Source organism: Amia ocellicauda, chromosome 13, assembly GCF_036373705.1.
Source record: "Amia ocellicauda isolate fAmiCal2 chromosome 13, fAmiCal2.hap1, whole genome shotgun sequence".
NCBI classification, from domain to species: Eukaryota; Metazoa; Chordata; class Actinopteri; order Amiiformes; family Amiidae; genus Amia; species Amia ocellicauda.
Genome location: NC_089862.1, coordinates 6,157,678 through 6,176,458, shown reverse-complemented (window position 1 = coordinate 6,176,458; position 18,781 = coordinate 6,157,678). Strand labels below are relative to the sequence as shown.

Below are 18,781 nucleotides of genomic sequence, written 5' to 3'. Positions count from 1 at the left end.
CACTAAAACCCTGTTTATATTATTGCTTGCTTAGAATTTGTAGGGTTTATTTTCAGTCATCTAGAATAGTGCTCAGTGCTCAAACCAAAAATAGAGCGACAGAACACCAACTCAAAACCTAGCTCCGCATTGAGCCTACCTTAACGTATAACAAGTCCTAATAATAGGACTCACACAAACACGGAACAAACAGTAACCCTGTCCAATTCACAATCCAAGCCGTAATCGTAGTCAAGTCCAAGTTTATTTCAAGTATTATCTACTATTTCCGTTTCTCTGTCTCTGAGCGAATGCAACCCATTTTCAGTCTGTTACTCAGATAGGATGAATACATTTCTATGGGAGGAGCTGCATTGTTGTGTGGGGGAACGAAACATCGTTAGCCAGATGCATCTGATCGTCAATATAATGAAGTAATGGCATGGTTTAGTTGCAGAACCATTAACTATCTGTATTATGTATTTCTAATACAGCGTTGTAACTCTTTGATTACTGTGTCACTGCAGTGTAGTTAATTTTCCACATTTTACTAAATTGTATGTCTGCATTGTCTTCAGCTAAATACTGCTAACTCTAGTGCTGACAAATGAGGCTGAAGGATTAAAAAGGAAACATTTTCTCTTTTTTTGACATTACTGTCCTCTTCCTTCTTCTCGGTAATTAAGAACAAGCTGGTAGGACACCAGGGGGGGCAAGCTGAAGCATTAATTTTTTCAGACAAAGAAAAGTCATTTCCTACAGTTTGGCACTGTAAGTTATATGAAATCCCCTACCTACAATGACATTTTGAAACTTGTCGAGTATGACATTGTCAGGAAACAGACTTGACTCTGTTGCGTTGTTTGTGGGAGAACCCCGCAGGTTGAGTGAGGGTTTGGCATTCGGAGCTGACGGCTGTTGTCTTGGCCCTGCAGGGCGTCCAGCCGAGTGAAGACGGTGTCGCAGGGCTCCGGAGGCTACGACAGTGACAGCGTGGAGATGCACCCCCTGGAGGAGTGCCCCGAGGCCCAGTACTACCACGTGCAGTGCCGTCTGGGCGAGGCGGGATACGACCGAGCCGGGGTGTCACGCAGCTGGGGGCTCCGCAAACAGGCCATCCAGAACTGGCAGCGACGGCCGTACCGCAACAGCACGGAGGGGGAGGAGGGCGATGTGTCCGATGTGGGCTCCCGCACCACCGAGTCCGAGGCTGAGGTCTGGGAACAGGAGCGCCGGGCCTCGTCTGACACGCAGCACTCCAACTCCAACAAGGCCGGCGGCGGATACAGACTGGGCACAGGTAAAATCCATAGTCATAGGCGGGGTTTAAGGAAAATAGAGGCACACAAACCAACACCTTGCTCTGAAGCTTATCTACACATATAACACATCCCTCTATAGACATGTTACTAATCCAATCGACAAATAAGACATACAGCCAACAATCCAATCCAATCTGAGGTCCAGGTTCACAAGCCCAGTTTATTAATCAAAAGTCTGTAACCGTATTCCCACTCTGTTTACTCTGAATCTCCACACCAGGAAGAGATCTGCTGCCTGCTTTATCGAGGCAGGGAGGCAGTCGTAGGGAAGCGGCAGGTCAGTTGCTTCCCCCGTTAAATTGCCTCCCCGGGATTATTTTTGTGTATAGTCTATTTCAACCAAAAGCATGGAAAGACTGCCCTGAAAAACTGTAGTAATATTTAACTCAGACTTTTCTTTGAGAATCCCATTGGTGGATGTGACATGTGTAACTTCTTCCACTGCCATGTGCTCTTGTAAACAGCTGAACAGTTGAGAGATTCCTGTAAATACGTGCACTGAATTGATCATGAGTAATTAAGTCTGTGATTCACTGACAGCTGTCATGCAAGGAAAACAGCAGCCTTCAGACATTTGTTTAGGATCTGTGAGTGAAGTGCCCTGCTGCTTTGGTGTTTTTGTGATATGAAATTTCATCAAATAAATTCAGTGTTATTTGGGGCTACACAAATATATTCAGTTTACCTTTTGGATATTTGTTTCATAAGAAATCTTTTGATAATGGATATTTGTTTGTTTTACTATCTGCAGTGCACTGATTTTGCAAGAGCAAGGATCACCAATGGTAGAACAAATAAATAAAGATGTGTATTTTTCTGTCCACAGTGTGGCGCCAAAGGTGATTTTAAAGACTGAACAATAACAACAAATGTGAGGGGTTCTTAGTACTGATGAAAGAAAAAGGGGAAAAAAAACATCCTTCAAAGCTAAGCCTCTGCTGCTTCTTTGCCACCATGACTCTTAAACTCATCCTTGAAGCGTAAACTCAATGTGATGTGATTATAAATGCACGTCCCTCGATTATACTGCAGTTTGAATTCTGAGACACCAAGCAATCTAGAAAGCCTTGCTTAACATTACCTTGCTTCAGCTGGAACTGATTTACCTCTTATTTTGTAAACTTAGGAAGGCAAACTGTAAGTGTACCATCTTACACCCCCCATATTTTTCAATTAAAATAAGTGTTTTTATATAAAAATTAAGTGGTGAAACTGCAGGATGCGTCATTATAAAAATATGCCTACAAGGTCTTCACTGTGTATCAGGTTAGAGGGATGTGCACTGCATACCAAAGAGACAATCAATGAGCATGTCTGACATATAAACCCTACTGGAAGAATACATAACAAATTCTATCACTGGGTGAAATGGAACAGCTATGACAACTTCAGTATAAACCTATGAGATGACACAGGGTTTGCTGAAGGATGATTGGTTGGTACTCAATAAGGAAGCTTTTGAATATAGCACTAGCATTCCATTATTTAACAGTCCAAGGAAAGCTGTAATGTATACGTTATACCTGATTCGATTTCCAATCAGTGGAGATTGTATTACAATAACATAGAACTTGACACCAGTAAATATTTGTATTGAAGTTGAGTATTTGCATGTTTGATAGAGGACATAAAGAATGGGATAGAAATTCATCAGAATGCAAAATTATACTCCCTTATATCATAATTGTTACACTGTTTTAATGCATTCTATGGGCAAGTGAATTGTCATTTACAGGTTGTGCTGTTGGGTTCGTTCTCTTAAATACTTCCTGTGCTGTACCAATTCTACCTGTGCTGCTCTCTGCCCGGAGCAGGCCGCTCAGAGATGGGATACAAGCCTTGTCGGCATGAAAAGAACAGCCCATCCAAGTCCAACGAGGTCATCAGCCCGGAGATCCTTAAGATGCGGGCGGCTTTGTTCTGTATTTTCACCTACCTGGACACCAAGACCTTGCTGCGCGCTGCCGAGGTCTGTATGGACTGGAAGTTTGTGGCCCGCCACCCTGCAGTGTGGACTAGAGTGCTGCTGGAGAACGCCAGGATATCGTCCAAGGTACAGTCGCCTTTGATTACTCACTGGAAAGGGGTACGGAAGTTTATATAAGCAAGGGTGGCAGTACAGGATTGCATGGTACGCAATACATTACAGTACAGAATTCTGTTGGCCCTAAGCACAGCTCAAAAGTACAGTACCATAAAACAAATCTGTGTATGGTACAGTACAAAAGTAGGGTAGAGTGCATCCAGGTGGAGATAGCAGAGAGACAGGAAGAGATGCAAAAGGAAATTAGGAGGTTAGAAAAGGGAAAGGAAAGGAAGATCTGCATAGAAGTGGTAAGAGAACCCATGAGATGCGATGAGGGGGCCCACAGAGCGGCTGTAGACAGAGAACAGGTGGGGGCCCAGGACAGAACCTTGGGGTACGCCTATTAGGAGAGGTTGTGGTGTGGATGAAGACCCATGCCATGTTACATGAGGTCATTGAGGTAGGTGCAGAACCAGGCAAGAGCAGATATTTACAGATCGACAAGGAAGGAGGGCAGTTTCAGTGGAGTGAGTAGTGCAAAAGCCAGATTACAGCGGGCCAAGGAGTGAATAGTGGAGAAGGGAGTCAAGACAGTAATTCTGAGGAGAAGGTAGGTCAGTAGGAAACACAGAGGAAGTAGATGCAGATATCAGCGATTTTACATGAGAAAATGGATGCAAAATCACAACGACACATATTCCTCACAAAGGGTGAAACATCAAATATTGCTGTATTACTTATTTGAATAAAGTATTTGCTCTGCACATAGCCTTGTCATGAACATTAGCTATTAGTTTTAAAGGGCTGTTTTTTAATCCATTGATGGGCATTCCCATGATTTGACAGATTTTAAATGTGTTACTGTCATTGAAATAATGTAACCATGAGGTTGTATTTATACTCTATAAACCTCAATATGCAACACCTTATTAACACCTTCAGAAAAAGTGTGAACCATAAACATAAATCAGAAATACAAAAACATTCTGCAGTGATTACATATGTAGACCTAATGGCTGAGTCAAATTGAAATATGTTGAATACATTATATTTGAAGTGGTGTAATGCAGCCTTTGTTATTCTCAATCTGCCAGTGAGCATCCTGAACGTTTCCAGTGAAATAAGATATTACGGCACCTGAACTCCTTTTTCAAAACAGGAACAGAGCAGTTCATTTGACAACACTGACAACATTGAAACATTCCACATCTCTGTGGTATTCAATTTAAATGAGAAAAAAATATTAATTAATGGCAGTACTGCTGTTTTTTGTTTTTGCTGCTTTTATCATGGCAATGCATCGTTGCAACCATCCTATAATAGTTATTTATTTTTAATTGGATCCTTGAGAATTTTGGTTGGCTTGATTTCCATTATTGTGTTTTTGTTCATATATACAATGGGGGAAAAAAATATTTGATCCCCTGCTGATTTTGTACATTTGCCCACTGACAAAGAAATGATCAACTATAATTTTAATGGTAGGTGTATTTTAACAGTGAGAGACAGAATAACAACAAAAAAATCCAGAAAAACGCATTTCAAAAAAGTTATAAATTGATTTGCATGTTAATGAGGGAAATAAGTATTTGATCCCCTATCAATCAGCAAGATTTCTGGCTCCCAGGTGTCTTTTATACAGGTAATGAGCTGAGATTAGGAGCACTCTCTTAAAGGGAGTGTTCCTAATCTCAGCTCGTTACCTGTATAAAAGACACCTGGGAACAGAAGCCATCAATGAATCAGATTCCAAACTCTCCACCATGGCCAAGAACAAAGAGCTGGGACCATAGTCACCAAGAGGGACGATGGACGGGGCCATGTACCGTCAAATCTTGGGTGAGAACCTCCTCCCCTCAGCCAGGGCATTGAAAATGGGTCGTGGATGGGTATTCCAGCATGACAATGACCCAAAACACACAGCCAAGGCAACAAAGGAGTGGCTCAAGAAGAAGCACATTAAGGTCCTGGAGTGACCTAGCCAGTCTCCAGACCTTAATCCCATAGAAAATCTGTGCAGGGAGCTGAAGGTTCGAGTTGCCAAACGTCAGCCTCGAAACCTTAATGACTTGGAGAGGATCTGCAAAGAGGAGTGGGACAAAATCCCTCCTGAGATGTGTGCAAACCTGGTGGCCAACTACAAGAAACGTCTGACCTCTCTGATTGCCAACAAGGGTTTTGCCACCAAGTACTAAGTCGAAGGGGTCAAATACTTATTTCCCTCATTAACATGCAAATCAATGTATAACTTTTTTGAAATGCATTTTTCTGGATTTTTTTGTTGTTATTCTGTCTCTCACTGCTTAAATACACCTACCATTAAAATTATAGACTGATCATTTCTTTGTCAGTGGGCAAACGTACAAAATCAGCAGGGGATCAAATACTTTTTTCCCCCACTGTATATATATTTATATCTTGACACAATCCATCCACAACACAGCAGTGTTTTCCTTAATCTTTGAATGTTGAAGAGCTAATAATGAAATAATGTAAAAGCTTCCTTCTTGTATTTCTGTAATACCCTGATAATCTCTCTGGAGTGATGTGTAGTAGGTTGGTGTGGTGTTGTCCATTCTGACATTTTTAGTTTTTTATTATAGGTCTTTTTTGGTTTTCTACTAAATCCACTGCCTTTTAAGCTAAATATACATATTTTTAAATGTATTACTTGTAGGCATTATACATACTTCAATTACACTTTTGTTTAATATTTTGTCAAATCTTTCAGTTTGTTTTATCATTATTTCTTCCATCCAGGGAATTGAGGTGTGGGTTTTTCCTGCCACACGAGCTGACTATTGTGTTGTTTGCATCTCTGGTTACAGTTTATGACCACTCTGGCTCAGTGGTGCACACAGACGCACTCCCTCATCTTGCAGAACCTGAAGCCGCGGCAGAGAGGGAAGAAAGAGACCAAGGAGGAGTACCTGAAAACCACACGGTAGGCTGCCCGCTCCTATGGGCAATGAACTGGAAAACACCTTCTGTCTGTATTCCTCTGAAGACACGTATCCTTTACTCTAGGGCCCTTAAGTTGAGGAATATGACCTTCACATCCAGGATTTCACAGCCTGTGATAAATCCTTTCATTCTCTACAGCAGCATACACGTTTATAGCATCTCAATCGCATCTTCTGATCTCAAGATGGTTGGCAAAATAAGTGTAATCTGAACCACTGTATAGAACTGGAGATCTGATTTATTACTGCAAACCACATTGACTTCTTTGAATTGTATTGAATTTGCTGATGAGGCTAGAATTGATTCCCGTTCTTTAGCAAAAACACAACAGGGGCTTTACATGCCTGCAAGGTAGACAAGACCTTGGTTTGATGACTGTGAATAAAACCATTGGATCACACTGTCCTGTCACCCAGATCCCCATTTGTTCTCCTTTTTCTTGGCCAGATTTCAATGGCTGTGTTTACATGCTACCACAAGTTATGACAAGAGAAGGGTAATATCATAATTTATTTATTGTTGGTGGATACAGTTTTGGTTTATGTTTAAATACAAATTAAACAAAAAAATAACAGGACTTAAAGGTCCAAACTGGGAATTAACCAAAACACTGTAATATTGATATCCAGCCATTCCATCTTAAAATAAATCAAGAGTCTACCTCTCAATTTGTTTGGTCTTTTATTCAGCAGATAGTAGAGGAAATCAGACTTGAAATAATTTGTACAGAACAGTGCTTTCAGTCCTGTCTCCCTGGTTCATTCATTAAGAACAGGTATAGCCTGCTTTGCATGACCCTGCTATGTATGGTTTCTTTATAGAACAGATTTATGAAATAAATAAATTTTCTAAATCATGAATATATCAGATGTTAGCAAAACTGAAATGCAACAATCACCTTGCATTGACAGATGGCATAGCTGTTTAATTAATGTCCAGTTATGTTCAGTATTTAAAAACAAGTGAGTCAAAAATCAAACAAAGCACATGCTCCCTGCAATCAGACTAACTCCCCCCTTGAATAAAGTGTTGACAATGGTAGATCTAACTTTATTTTTTTATTTCTAAAACACAAAAGAGAGAGTTTTTTTTTTTTAAAGGCACAAAAAATAATTGTAATGTAATCGTGAACGTTCTGAAGGAGAATCTAAAATGAAGTGAAAGAGCATCAGTCAGGAGCTACGAACTTCAGCAGATTTAAATACAAATACAAATTCCAATAAATATGGTCCATTGATGGGCAATTCCATTAGCTTATTATTATGATTATTTGTATAACTGTTCATTTATCAAACCTATTTTCTGATTACCAGAACATTTATATTAGTATTTAATACATTTTCATGTTAGTGTTCGCATTTATGAAACCCAACCCCATTCATTAAATGTATTCATGACTCCCTTTAGCAGGAATTGTTTAGGAACCCATCTCTCATGCAAAGTGATTTATACCTTTATCGCATTGTACTTTATGTGCTATATTAAGCTATATCCTATCATGTTTATTTATTAAATATTGTGACACAGTGGACATGAGATCTGCAAAATACAAGTGATGGGAAAACCAGCAGAACTGAACAGTAAAACTACTGTATATAAACATGACTTTGACTGAGATTCGCTATATGGATGTGGTGTAGCATGAAGCCAGTGAACAAATAGCTTATTGGAAATGGTTGCTAATAATAAGTAGGTGTTTTGGAAGGACATTTGTATTTAATACAAATGTATGAGAAAAACATGCTGAAGATGTTGATCAAAAGCAAAAGTTGACAAGAAGACATTGAAAATCCACCTGTCAGTTCCCCCCTTAGACTTTCACACTATTTCTGCAGTGTAGTCTAGCTTCTAATACAGTTAGTGCCTCACGAGCATGACCATGACCATGAACATGCAATTAAGGAATGCAAATGAGAAAAATGAGTACGTAATCAAAGCCCTAGCTGGGTTAGCCTTTGATACTTTGGGAGTTGGCAACGTTGTTAATGAGTTCAGTGTTATTTGAACAGAAAGGCTGGTCGAAAAACAAAAACAATGAATATGTTGTTTTGGAATGCAGCAGTCATTGAAAATCCTGCCCCACCTCAGCCGTCCAGGGCACGGTTTCACACATCATCTGTGCTCTTCATTGCTTAGAGATAATCACGCCTGCGGGTTTCTCTGGATCTCTTTAACAGAGGATCATGCTGGCCGACAGATCTCTGGGATATGTATCATGTTTTGGATTCCCACAGCTCTACTTGAACTGGTGACATTCACTGAACAAAACAAACAAACAAATTGCATTAATTTGAATCACAGGCAGGGGAAAGATACCTCCCACCCCCACTGCCAGCCTCTTCGAAAAAAACATACGAGACAACGGCAGAATAGTGAAAAAGAAATGTCTTTGCTCTAAGCTACTATTGTTCTTTCCGTATGTTGAATAGTCAATAATACGTCATCTGGGAAGTGATTACAAACGAGCACAACTGATGTCACGTTTTCCTGTAAATCACCGTCCCTTAAGCAAAACATTTGGCTCAGTCTTCTCCACCTGTTCGGCCCCCAAAGCAATGAGAATGTGCTCTCCCTCTCTTCTCTGGTTCAGCTTCTGAACTGCAGGAGCTGACGTGCAGGGAAAGTGTTGGCTTTTCTCCCGCTGAATCTACGGTGGGTTTAATCATGCTGAGTCAGTGTCCCTCAGGACTAAAGGGCAATGAGCTGTTGCATCAACCCTGCGAATTTTCTTAGCATAATTGGAGCATGGAATAAAAACAAGAATTATTTGTTTAATGGGGCACTTATGCAGCATACTGATCTACAGGGTCAGAAGAAAAGTTCACGGAAAGTATCAGCATGATGTGAAAAATATGAGTTTAAGGCAGAGGAAAGAAAACAAATGAGAATATATTTTTTCTAGTACATACTGTATACTGGGCCCATCATAAGTATTGCAAGCTTAACAAGAGCTAATAAGAGCAGGTTAAAATTGCCAGGATTAAGCCCAAAACATGTTATGTTAAGAACAAGATGCTTAACATAAAGATGCAGTGGATGAGTGCAGATGCTGACTGATCTCATAATCTTGGAAGCAGTCGAGAAACACAGATTTCAATATTTAGGAGACCAATAGAGCTCATATGAGGTTATTTTCAGATCTGTGTACATCAGTGAAGCATACTTCATGTGTCCAAATTGTAATCCACATTTGTACAGCTCCCACTGTGAATTTAATAGCTGCTCTGTGTCTTTGTTACACTTTGCATTGCTCCCCTGCTTTAGTCTGCATCTGCCCTCTGTAACCAGAGCATGTTCCTCTCGTTTTCCTCCCAGTGGGTGTCTGGAAGTGGGGCTGGAGGCGCTCCTGAAAGCGGCAGGAGGAAACCTGTTGATCTTGAAGGTGTCGCACTGCCCCAACGTCCTGACCGACCGCTCCCTCTGGCTGGCCAGCTGCTACTGCCGCGCACTGCAAGCCGTCACTTACCGGTGAGCGCCCATCCTGCACTTGCTGCCCACGGTCAGCTTCAAGAGCGCCACAACGTCACGCAAATACCAGCAAAGAAGACACGTCAATATAACTAAACATTTACAGAGAACTGTTTAGAAACATATGTTACAATATTTGCAAACATACTAGAAATGTAATTGAGTTTGAACATATTGCAGGCTCCAATTGACATATCTTCTGTTTTTTTAGTACATCCTTTGCTTATTTACAATTTACTTTTAGATAATATGAAAATATAGTGGAGTAGAATTATTGGCACCTTTTTTTACCACATTACACACACAATATCCAAATTTGTTTACATTGCTGTGAAATGCAAGAATTGGGACCTTGTAAACCAAATAAATGTGATTATAATTAGGAATATTGCATGATCATAATAACCTTCTTTGCAATGAAGAATTACAGAAGCTGCTAATGGAAATAAATATTTTGATTTGTAATGGTACATAAACATGACTTTACAGGAGATTACATATTTTAAATGGTTTGGTATATATTATGACATACAACACACTCCAGTCAGGGCTATAATAAAACTATGTTCAAAGTGACATATATTAATACACAGAAGCTTCACAGTATTTCTTTCTAGTTTGGTCTCATAATGTTTGTGCTTTAGGAGTGCAACAGATCCTGTCGGCCAAGAGGTGATCTGGGCACTAGGGGCTGGATGCAGAGACATCATCTCCCTGCAGGTGGCGCCACTCCATCCATGGTGAGAAACAGCACAGGGAACAGGGGACAATTTGCACAAAACTATAGACTTGGAAATAAATTAATACATTTGTACTCATGTATTAAGTTCGCTGCAGTGCCTTATTTACCTTGTAGCAGAACCATGAGTGGGCTGTAGGCAGCTTCAAAGTTGTCAAAAAACAAACAAACTGGTTATTATTAGCAGGTTATTTCTCAGGCATCACTGTGTGAAAATAAAGCTGCGGGAAGTTTTTTCGCACCACAGATCTTTTTTTGTTTTAGTACAAAGAAAGTTTCACAGCTCGAGAGAGAATTGATTTAATACCACTAATGGTAATTTGCTGCTCAGACCATTTTTATTTAATCAGGCCCCTAGTCCTGGTTGTTCAAATATATAGGCCTATTGAAAGCAACTTCGTGTATCAGATTTTATAATGGTATGTGTTCTGTATGGCAAGCCAAATCATCATTTAAAGATGATTAAAGATGATTATTTCAAGATATATTGAATTGAATTTCAGATATGTTTGAGCCATTTACACATATCTAATTAAGGTGCTTTTTTATTTGCAGATATCTTTAAATTATTTAGAGATATCTGCAAATCATGTAAAGATATCTTCAAATGACTTCCTGTATGTTGACAGAGATTGTCACTTCCTGTTTCCTCATTCAGTTACATAGAAATGAATGAAAATGTGAACAGAAAGTGATAATCTTGGGATACATACAGGAAGTCATTTGCAGATATCTCTAAATGATTTACAGATTTCTCTAAATGATTTACAGAGTTCTCTAAATGATTTGCAGATGTCTCTAAATGATTTAAGGATATCTAAATAATATAAAGGTCTTATGCAGAGATATCTCTAAATGTACTTTTAAATAAGATATATGTACATATAAATTATTAGTACTCTAAATTATTAGCAGATATCTTCAAATGATTTAGCGATATCTTTAAAAGATATCTGGAATTTTTTGACGATATCTTGAAATATTTGCAGATATCTTTAAATTAATTAAAGATATCTCTAAATGATAATTTGGCTTGCCATAGTCCTGTTTATCTTTCCTAGATGTATTTCACTTATTAGCCCCGTGTAGCTGCATGTTTTCATTTCACCTACATATGACAAATGTTGTATTAAGCAACACTTAATCCCCAATATTCAGTATACCTTCTGGCTATAGACATACAGTATAGTATATAATATTATTAATAGTCCTAGTGTAACAAATCTTGATCGTTCCCAACATGGCTGCTCTGTTGACTATCTCTTGTACCGTCCCTCTGTGTGTTTACTTGGAATCTGTGTTAAGATGCTTGAGACTGTATGGAAATATTGAGTGCTGTTTCCTTTGTGCAGCCAACAGCCAGCTCGGTTCAGTAACCGCTGCCTTCAGACAATTGGCCGATGCTGGCCACATCTGCGTGCCCTCGGAGTGGGAGGAGCTGGCTGTGGCATTCAGGGACTGGCATCATTATGTGAGTTCAATCCCTATATATATACACACACATTTGGCTGTATACTATATCTGTAATCATATGCAAAGTCATGGCCATATTGTTTCTATCACATCAGCAAAATGCACATAAAAATTACTTCTTGTAGTCTTGTTTTGAATTGGTGGCAGACAGGAGATTGGCATCTGTATTACTGAAAATAAGTTGATCCCCCCCCCCCATCTTTTTTCAGATAACAACAAAATATAAGACAGTATAATAAGAATAAGAAAAACATACATACACCAGACTTGACAGGAAAATTATTATTGGCAACACACAAAAAAAGCAATAAATCTGGCAAGGTAAATATTTTGCTTTGAAACAGACTGTCTTTAGATCTTCATCTACTTTCTGCATCTTGATTATCCCGGAGCAGGTGCTAAGTTGTTGCTAAGTTGTTGGTGAGCGACAGATATTCTGTAATGTGGCACCTTTGCTCGTTTCAATCGAATTGTCAGACATCACCTGGGTTAATGACATTGTAACGAGCTGGAGACATCTTCACACTCATGCTCTCTCATCCTCCGCGCAGTTCTGCATGAGCTGTCTGACGATCCTCTTGAAGTCTTTTGAAATACAGGGGTTTCAGTCCTGTCGGTTGCACATCACATTAACCCATCGACTGAGGCGACCCAGAGGTGAACGGAGCTTTCGCTTTACTCTCCGTATGAAGCAGACAGGAGAAAAAATCAATCCCCGTTAATAAAGGTGTCTTACAATTCTGTTCTCTGGGTTAGCGATTGCTGTAATTTATGTAGATCAGGATATGTAGAGCTCTCCAGAAGCAACAATAGTGGAGAGGAAATGAAGACAGGAAGACTTGTACAAAAGAAACTGATGGTGAGTTCAAAAGAAATGCAGGAAATTCAATTCTTGCCCCTTGTCAGAATCATATAAGAGAAGCTGAAATCATGTCTTTCTTTTAATCGTTTATACCTTCTCTTGCAAGGACAGCTCATTACCAGATACATTCTGTTTGATTGTCGATAACAGGCCTTTAACTGCAAGTTCTTATACATGTATAAACAGGAGATTATAGAGAGGGCTTTGTCAAATCAAGGTTTCAAATTGAGGTTGTGTGTTTTGGAAGAGAATGAGGCAGCTTTCCAGTTTTCTCTTTGACATTAGACATCTGGTTTTCACTTCTGTTCTAGGGAGGTGCATCCTAGTGCACCATGCCTTCTAGAGATGGCCATAAATCAGCCAAGAACAGCTTTTAATAAAGACATTTTGGCATAATGTGGGGATAAGATGCAGTTTAACTTCATAAAGGTTCTGTGTGGGAAGTACACTGCAGAAATGTATGTTCTTGCAAACGCCTGTGTGAATTCATTCACTGAGATTTTGCCTCAGATGCCGTTAACATTTCCTGTTTAATAAAACTTAAAGATGTTCAATGAATTATGCATAGTCTAATTCATAAACACTTTCCCTAAGGTTCTTGCTGATATGTTAGTACACAAGCCAGACACTCGCAAGCCATAGCAACTATGATTTTATGGGATCTCTTGAAATGTTATGTTAAGGAAAACATGAAGGACACTATTCTGTCCGCTTTTTTTTTTGTCACATTTTGTTCTGGAGTGTTAAACTGTCCACAGTTTTTTGAGGGATGTTAACCCCTTCATTCCATGAAAAAACAACAATGTGCAAACGGGAAAGAAAATGGTAACCCATGCTAGATGAACTCATCTGGACTGCTGCATTCCTGACCTCCACTTTCTTTCACAGCAGTCTTCTTTGTGGCATTTGTTGTTTTATTTCTGTACCATGGCACTTATGTCTGTTTTGCGTGTCTTCCAGCACGGAACTGCATGCGTCTGCAGGTCCTGGAGCTGGACCACGTGAGCGAGGTCAACCAGGAGGTGGCAGCAGAGGTGTGTCGAGAGGGTCTGAAAGGCCTGGAGATGTTGGTGCTCACTTCTACGCCCGTCACTCCCAAAGCTCTCCTGCACTTCAACAGTGAGTACTGACCCCTGCTCTTTCTCTCACTAGAAGTGCGAAGACAGTGTGGATAGTCCAGATCGTCTTCGGAAACCTTTATATAGTGTATCGAATCCTCTTTTAGTCAACCAGTGTATACCTTTTGTTGGATTTACAAAATCATAAAACACACGTTTCACCTGCAGTGTCTCTCAGTGGGTTTAATCCTCTTCTGCACTGCAGGTGTGTGCCGTAACCTGAAGTCCATCGTGGTTCAGATTGGGATTGTGGATTACTTTGAAGATCCCAACAGCCCAGAGGCCAGAAAACTTTTTGACGAAATGGTGAACAAACTACAGGTAATTCTCATCCCTGACTTATCTGAGTGCTTTCTGCATTTCTTCTTTCCAGAGATGCCCTGGCAACATTTTGATTCAGGCCTTTCTCAGCTGAGGCTACTTAACTTCCCTTCTCTAACTTGATTGGCTCGACTGATGTGTTTTCACTTCTCCACTATATCTCTTTAAATACCAGTCCACAGTGGATGCAGTGTGTAACAGTGGATGAAGTGAGTGTAGTCCTACATGTAAGGCACTCTGAAATGTGTTGTAACATTAAAGATAAGGTGCAACAAATATAACTGGCCTCAAACGTCTCATAGCTGCCTCTGCACCCCACTGACTAGTTATATTTAGATGTATAACCAGACATTAAACGTGTGGCAGAATCATTGAGTGCTTTTAGATCATTTTTCATTTGTTTACGTTGAATAAGTAGCAATGAAGGAATGAATAACGCGTTCGTGCTGTGTAACTATTTGAGAAGAGCGTTATTTTTTAATTGTGCTGTACTAGTGAGTCGTGAGTGATGCAGTAACATCTGGTAAGTGGGATTAGCAATCTGTTTATAATCACTGAGAATCCCAGTTTTTCATTCATTTCCAAAGCCATGTTCTGCTTAACAGTGGGTGCAAGCAGTGTTTCAGAGAATGGGATCCCCTGCAGTCAGTGGTATGAAAGTGTACCAGGATTTGGGTTTTCTTTCAGATTATTTAAACACAAAAACAAAAAAATATTAAGCATTCTTTATTATCTTTCTTAGCAATAATCACTGACCATTATGTAAAAGCATGGGCCACTAACACATCTTCTAGTAGTGATTGTTGCTACTGTTATATGATTTTAATATTCAGTATGTATGTTCAGGCCGATAATGTGACGATATTTTATTATGGAGATGGGTTTAGACATCAGGATGTAAGCAATTCCTTAATATTGACAATGATACCCATTGCTGCACTGGGGAATCATAAGTGAAGAACATTATCTTCACTTAAAAGAAACAGTATGGGCAACACCATTAGATCCTGTGGTTCATAATTGGATAGATTATGGAACCCCTAGTGTATGACATCAAGCAAATATCAGAGAGTTCAAATGAGGGTCAGTATAGCTGCAGGTTTGGCGGGTTGCTGTCTGATATTTGAATAGGGCCAAATTACCAACCTAAAGTTCAGCTCCTCGATAACATAAAGGGTCTAGAGTTCCCTGGGATAAGCCAACAATCAGCCTCAGGGTAGTTCTTCTGTTACAGGCTCATATGCATAATGCATAAATGCTTAACTGGGTTCAATGTCAAACCAGCATTGTATGGCAACTCAATTTATTTTATTTTTATTTCACTCAGGCTTTTATAATTTGATACCAGAAAACATTGAAAATATTTCCCTCTGGGGTGTTGCTTTTCTGGAGACACTGTCATAGATAGTCTGGATTTATTTAAGACATAGAATTTGTACATTCGCTTTACTTGAAATCCAGAGAGTGCACAGATGTAATTATGGGCTGTGTGTGACAGGAGGGGGGAAAAAAACAAGGCATTGCAAGCTTGATAATGCAATATAGTGCATGCTAGTTGCCAAGCTTGCAGTCGTGACTCTGTGAGTTAGTGCTTCCCAAAGGTTTACTTGCCACAATGCTGCCTCACTCCTGCAGACATCTGGTTGTGGACACATAAAGTATAAGCAGTACTGTAAGCATATTCCATCTCGGCCCATAACCAAATCTTGTGTTGGAGGTTTGCAAACGATGTCAGAACAATTAATGATTTAGTGTTTAATCAGAATGGTGCTTATGCTGAAGAGTTATTGTACTCATGTAGCAGTAGTGTTTTCAGCTGGCATTTATTTCCCCCCGCTATACGCTCTATGATTTTCAAGTAAACTAGATACAGGGCAACAGAGATTAATCTCTTACGTGGTTGTAAGACTTTTTAAGTACCCTGTGCATTAAGAGATGGGTATCAGTTTTCACTATAGAAGAAGACTTCTTCAGAGCTGAGTGTCATGGGCATTTTAATAGTTTTTTTAATTTGTATTTTTTTTTTCAGGCCCTAAAGAAGAGACCTGGATTTTCAAAAATCCTTCATGTGAAAGCAGATGGTATTTGCTAACCCCCCCCACCCCCACACCCCCCCAAGTGCTGACACGGCACACTTTACCTCAGAAATGGACACAATCTGAATGAGTTCTTTGCAGTTTTCCAGGAAAGGAACCGTACAAACAAAAAACAGAAATAAAACAACCAACATGTGAACCACAAATTAATTAAGATACATAGAAGAGCAGTTATTCCAATCATTTTATTCAACTTGGTGGCACAAAATGGGAGTGCATTATAGTGCAGTGATTTCTAATGACAATTACTGTTAGAAATTAAAATGGTAGTATTTAAAAATGCAAACCTCAGCTGGTGTAGACACTGGCACTGTGAGCAGGGGGTGAAGGAAGCAAGGAGGTGTGAGGACAGTCACAGTACGCTGAACATTTCTGCGTGTTCACTGGTCCCCTTTGAGAGGATGGAAGCCTTTTCCAGCAGCAAGCTTTCTGAAACGTATTTTCCAGCCAAGTGAGGGAGATTCAAGCTGCTACTCCCACTTCTTGCAAAATGGATGGCCATGAAAAAGAGATTTTGTTTCTCAATAGCACAGGGCAAGCCGGTTTAAACTTTTTCAAGCAAAGCCACTTTTCTATATGATAATCTGTAGGGTAGATCTAACCATGCTTTTTCAGGATGTGAAACTCGGAGAGCACATGAAAACAACAACACTAAAAACGAGAATCTGCAATGTGTGCAAGGCCCCGTGAAAACTGGAACTCTTGTAGAAGATCAGATTACAATATAGCAGAATCTGCCGACACAGTATAAAGAGCACAGGAAACTCCACGCTCATCCAAATTGACACCAATTCAGATACATTACTGTCTTAACCCCAGCAAATATAATATTCAGTAAAGAAAGAACGCCTTCGGTGTCCATGAAAGTACAATGAACACCTAGTGTGTGTATGTGTGTGTGTATATACTGCTCCGGATGTGTTTTTGAAAGACCAAGCCAAAGAAGAGGAATACAGTGTATGACAAAGTAAAATGTGACAACTAGCTAAAAACAAATTGAGACATCCTGTTCAGAATAGGAATGCAAAAATTATTTAATGTTACTTTAAAGGTCATCAGCAGCTCTTTATTTCAGCAATAGTGGATGTATTTACCTTGAGACAAATATGTTTGACCTATTATGAAGTTCAAAACAGCAATAATAATCAACGGCATTTATAACTTGGAATGCTAACCTAATAATAATTATAGTACCTATGAGATACTATAAACCATATAGTGTGCATATATATTTTATGTAATCAATTTAAAATTAAAACTACTGAGATAGCAGAGAAATTAGGTGTATAGTCTCATCCGCCCTCCACTGGCCCAGTGTATAACACACACACACACACACACACACAACACCATCTTGGAATTAATTTCACTTGAGCTTTTTATATCCACTGAAGAGCAGAACCTGTTTCCTATTCATTTATTTGTATTGTTTATACACAGCTGTTCCCCTATTCAGTGTACATGACATTCCCATATGTACAGACTCTTCTCTAGATGTTAAGCTGTGTTTTACTTTGTTGTAAGCAGGGCAGTCCCGACTCCTTCCCCACAGATCACACATACTTCTGGCCGCATGCAGGAGCTCCAGAGGAACGAATGCTGTGCTGGGATCATCAACTGACTGAAGAAAATAAGTATTTTCATTTTCTTGACTTCTTTAAAGGGGCCCCTGTGTGTGTGGGGGGGTGGGGGTAATGATTTATTACATCACCAGTATTACAGTAACAGTTCACATCCAAAGATCTGTTATGACTCCAGGGGTTGCAAATGCAGGTTTATTAAATGTCCACAATCCACAGATAATGATTTTTATAATTTTTAAAAGGCTTTAGTTAATATCCATAACTTTCCTTTAGGTGTATTTGCAGGAGGAGGAATTGTTGTTAAGTGGACAATCTATGGTGCTATATTAATGGTTAACTACTAAGAAACAACACCTCTGCAGGCATTTCACATGTGCACATATGCAATTAGTTTTTGGTTTATTATGAACTTCAGTCCTTTTCTTATTTGATTACTGCAGTATGTGTGGAGGCATGGGGGAAAAGTGCTTTCAGAAACAGATTATATAAAAGACAAATTAAGAAATTGATTGGTAAAACAATATGGTGTCCTTTAATAAACTGTTATTTGCAGTCCCTAAATGATGCAATGGATCATCCTCCAGCGAGTTGCGACTCCCTTGCAACTCGTTGTAATTTCTTCTCAGCAAATCATTCTCTGTCGATGCCTCAGTTGCCTGAAGCTGCTCATTGTTTGAGTTAAAGGCAGGCTGATCAGATTTTTCTTGGTCTGCACATTTCACTTTATCCCCTGAGTCGAAAACAATATATATAAATGGTCACTGTTTTCCAGTAAACCCCTGCAAAAAAATGTTTTAATTCATGTCAGGAAAAAAGGATATATTTTTCCC

At 39.5% G+C, this 18,781-nt stretch overlaps 1 protein-coding gene across 1 annotated transcript in view; it reads left to right on the top strand.

Annotated features, from left to right (window-relative positions):
* fbxo41 (F-box protein 41) overlaps positions 1 to 18,044 on the top strand; it is a 51,465-nt gene extending 33,421 nt beyond the window's left edge. Inside the window, exons 4-12 of the mRNA XM_066719781.1 lie at positions 915 to 1,279; positions 3,116 to 3,354; positions 6,156 to 6,271; positions 9,607 to 9,759; positions 10,404 to 10,499; positions 11,851 to 11,969; positions 13,794 to 13,952; positions 14,157 to 14,272; positions 16,302 to 18,044. Of these exons, the coding sequence (XP_066575878.1) occupies positions 915 to 1,279; positions 3,116 to 3,354; positions 6,156 to 6,271; positions 9,607 to 9,759; positions 10,404 to 10,499; positions 11,851 to 11,969; positions 13,794 to 13,952; positions 14,157 to 14,272; positions 16,302 to 16,364 (1,426 nt within the window). The 3' untranslated portion in view covers positions 16,365 to 18,044. The remainder of the gene's footprint in view (positions 1 to 914; positions 1,280 to 3,115; positions 3,355 to 6,155; positions 6,272 to 9,606; positions 9,760 to 10,403; positions 10,500 to 11,850; positions 11,970 to 13,793; positions 13,953 to 14,156; positions 14,273 to 16,301) is intronic.
* The last annotated feature ends 737 nt before the right edge of the window (positions 18,045 to 18,781 follow it).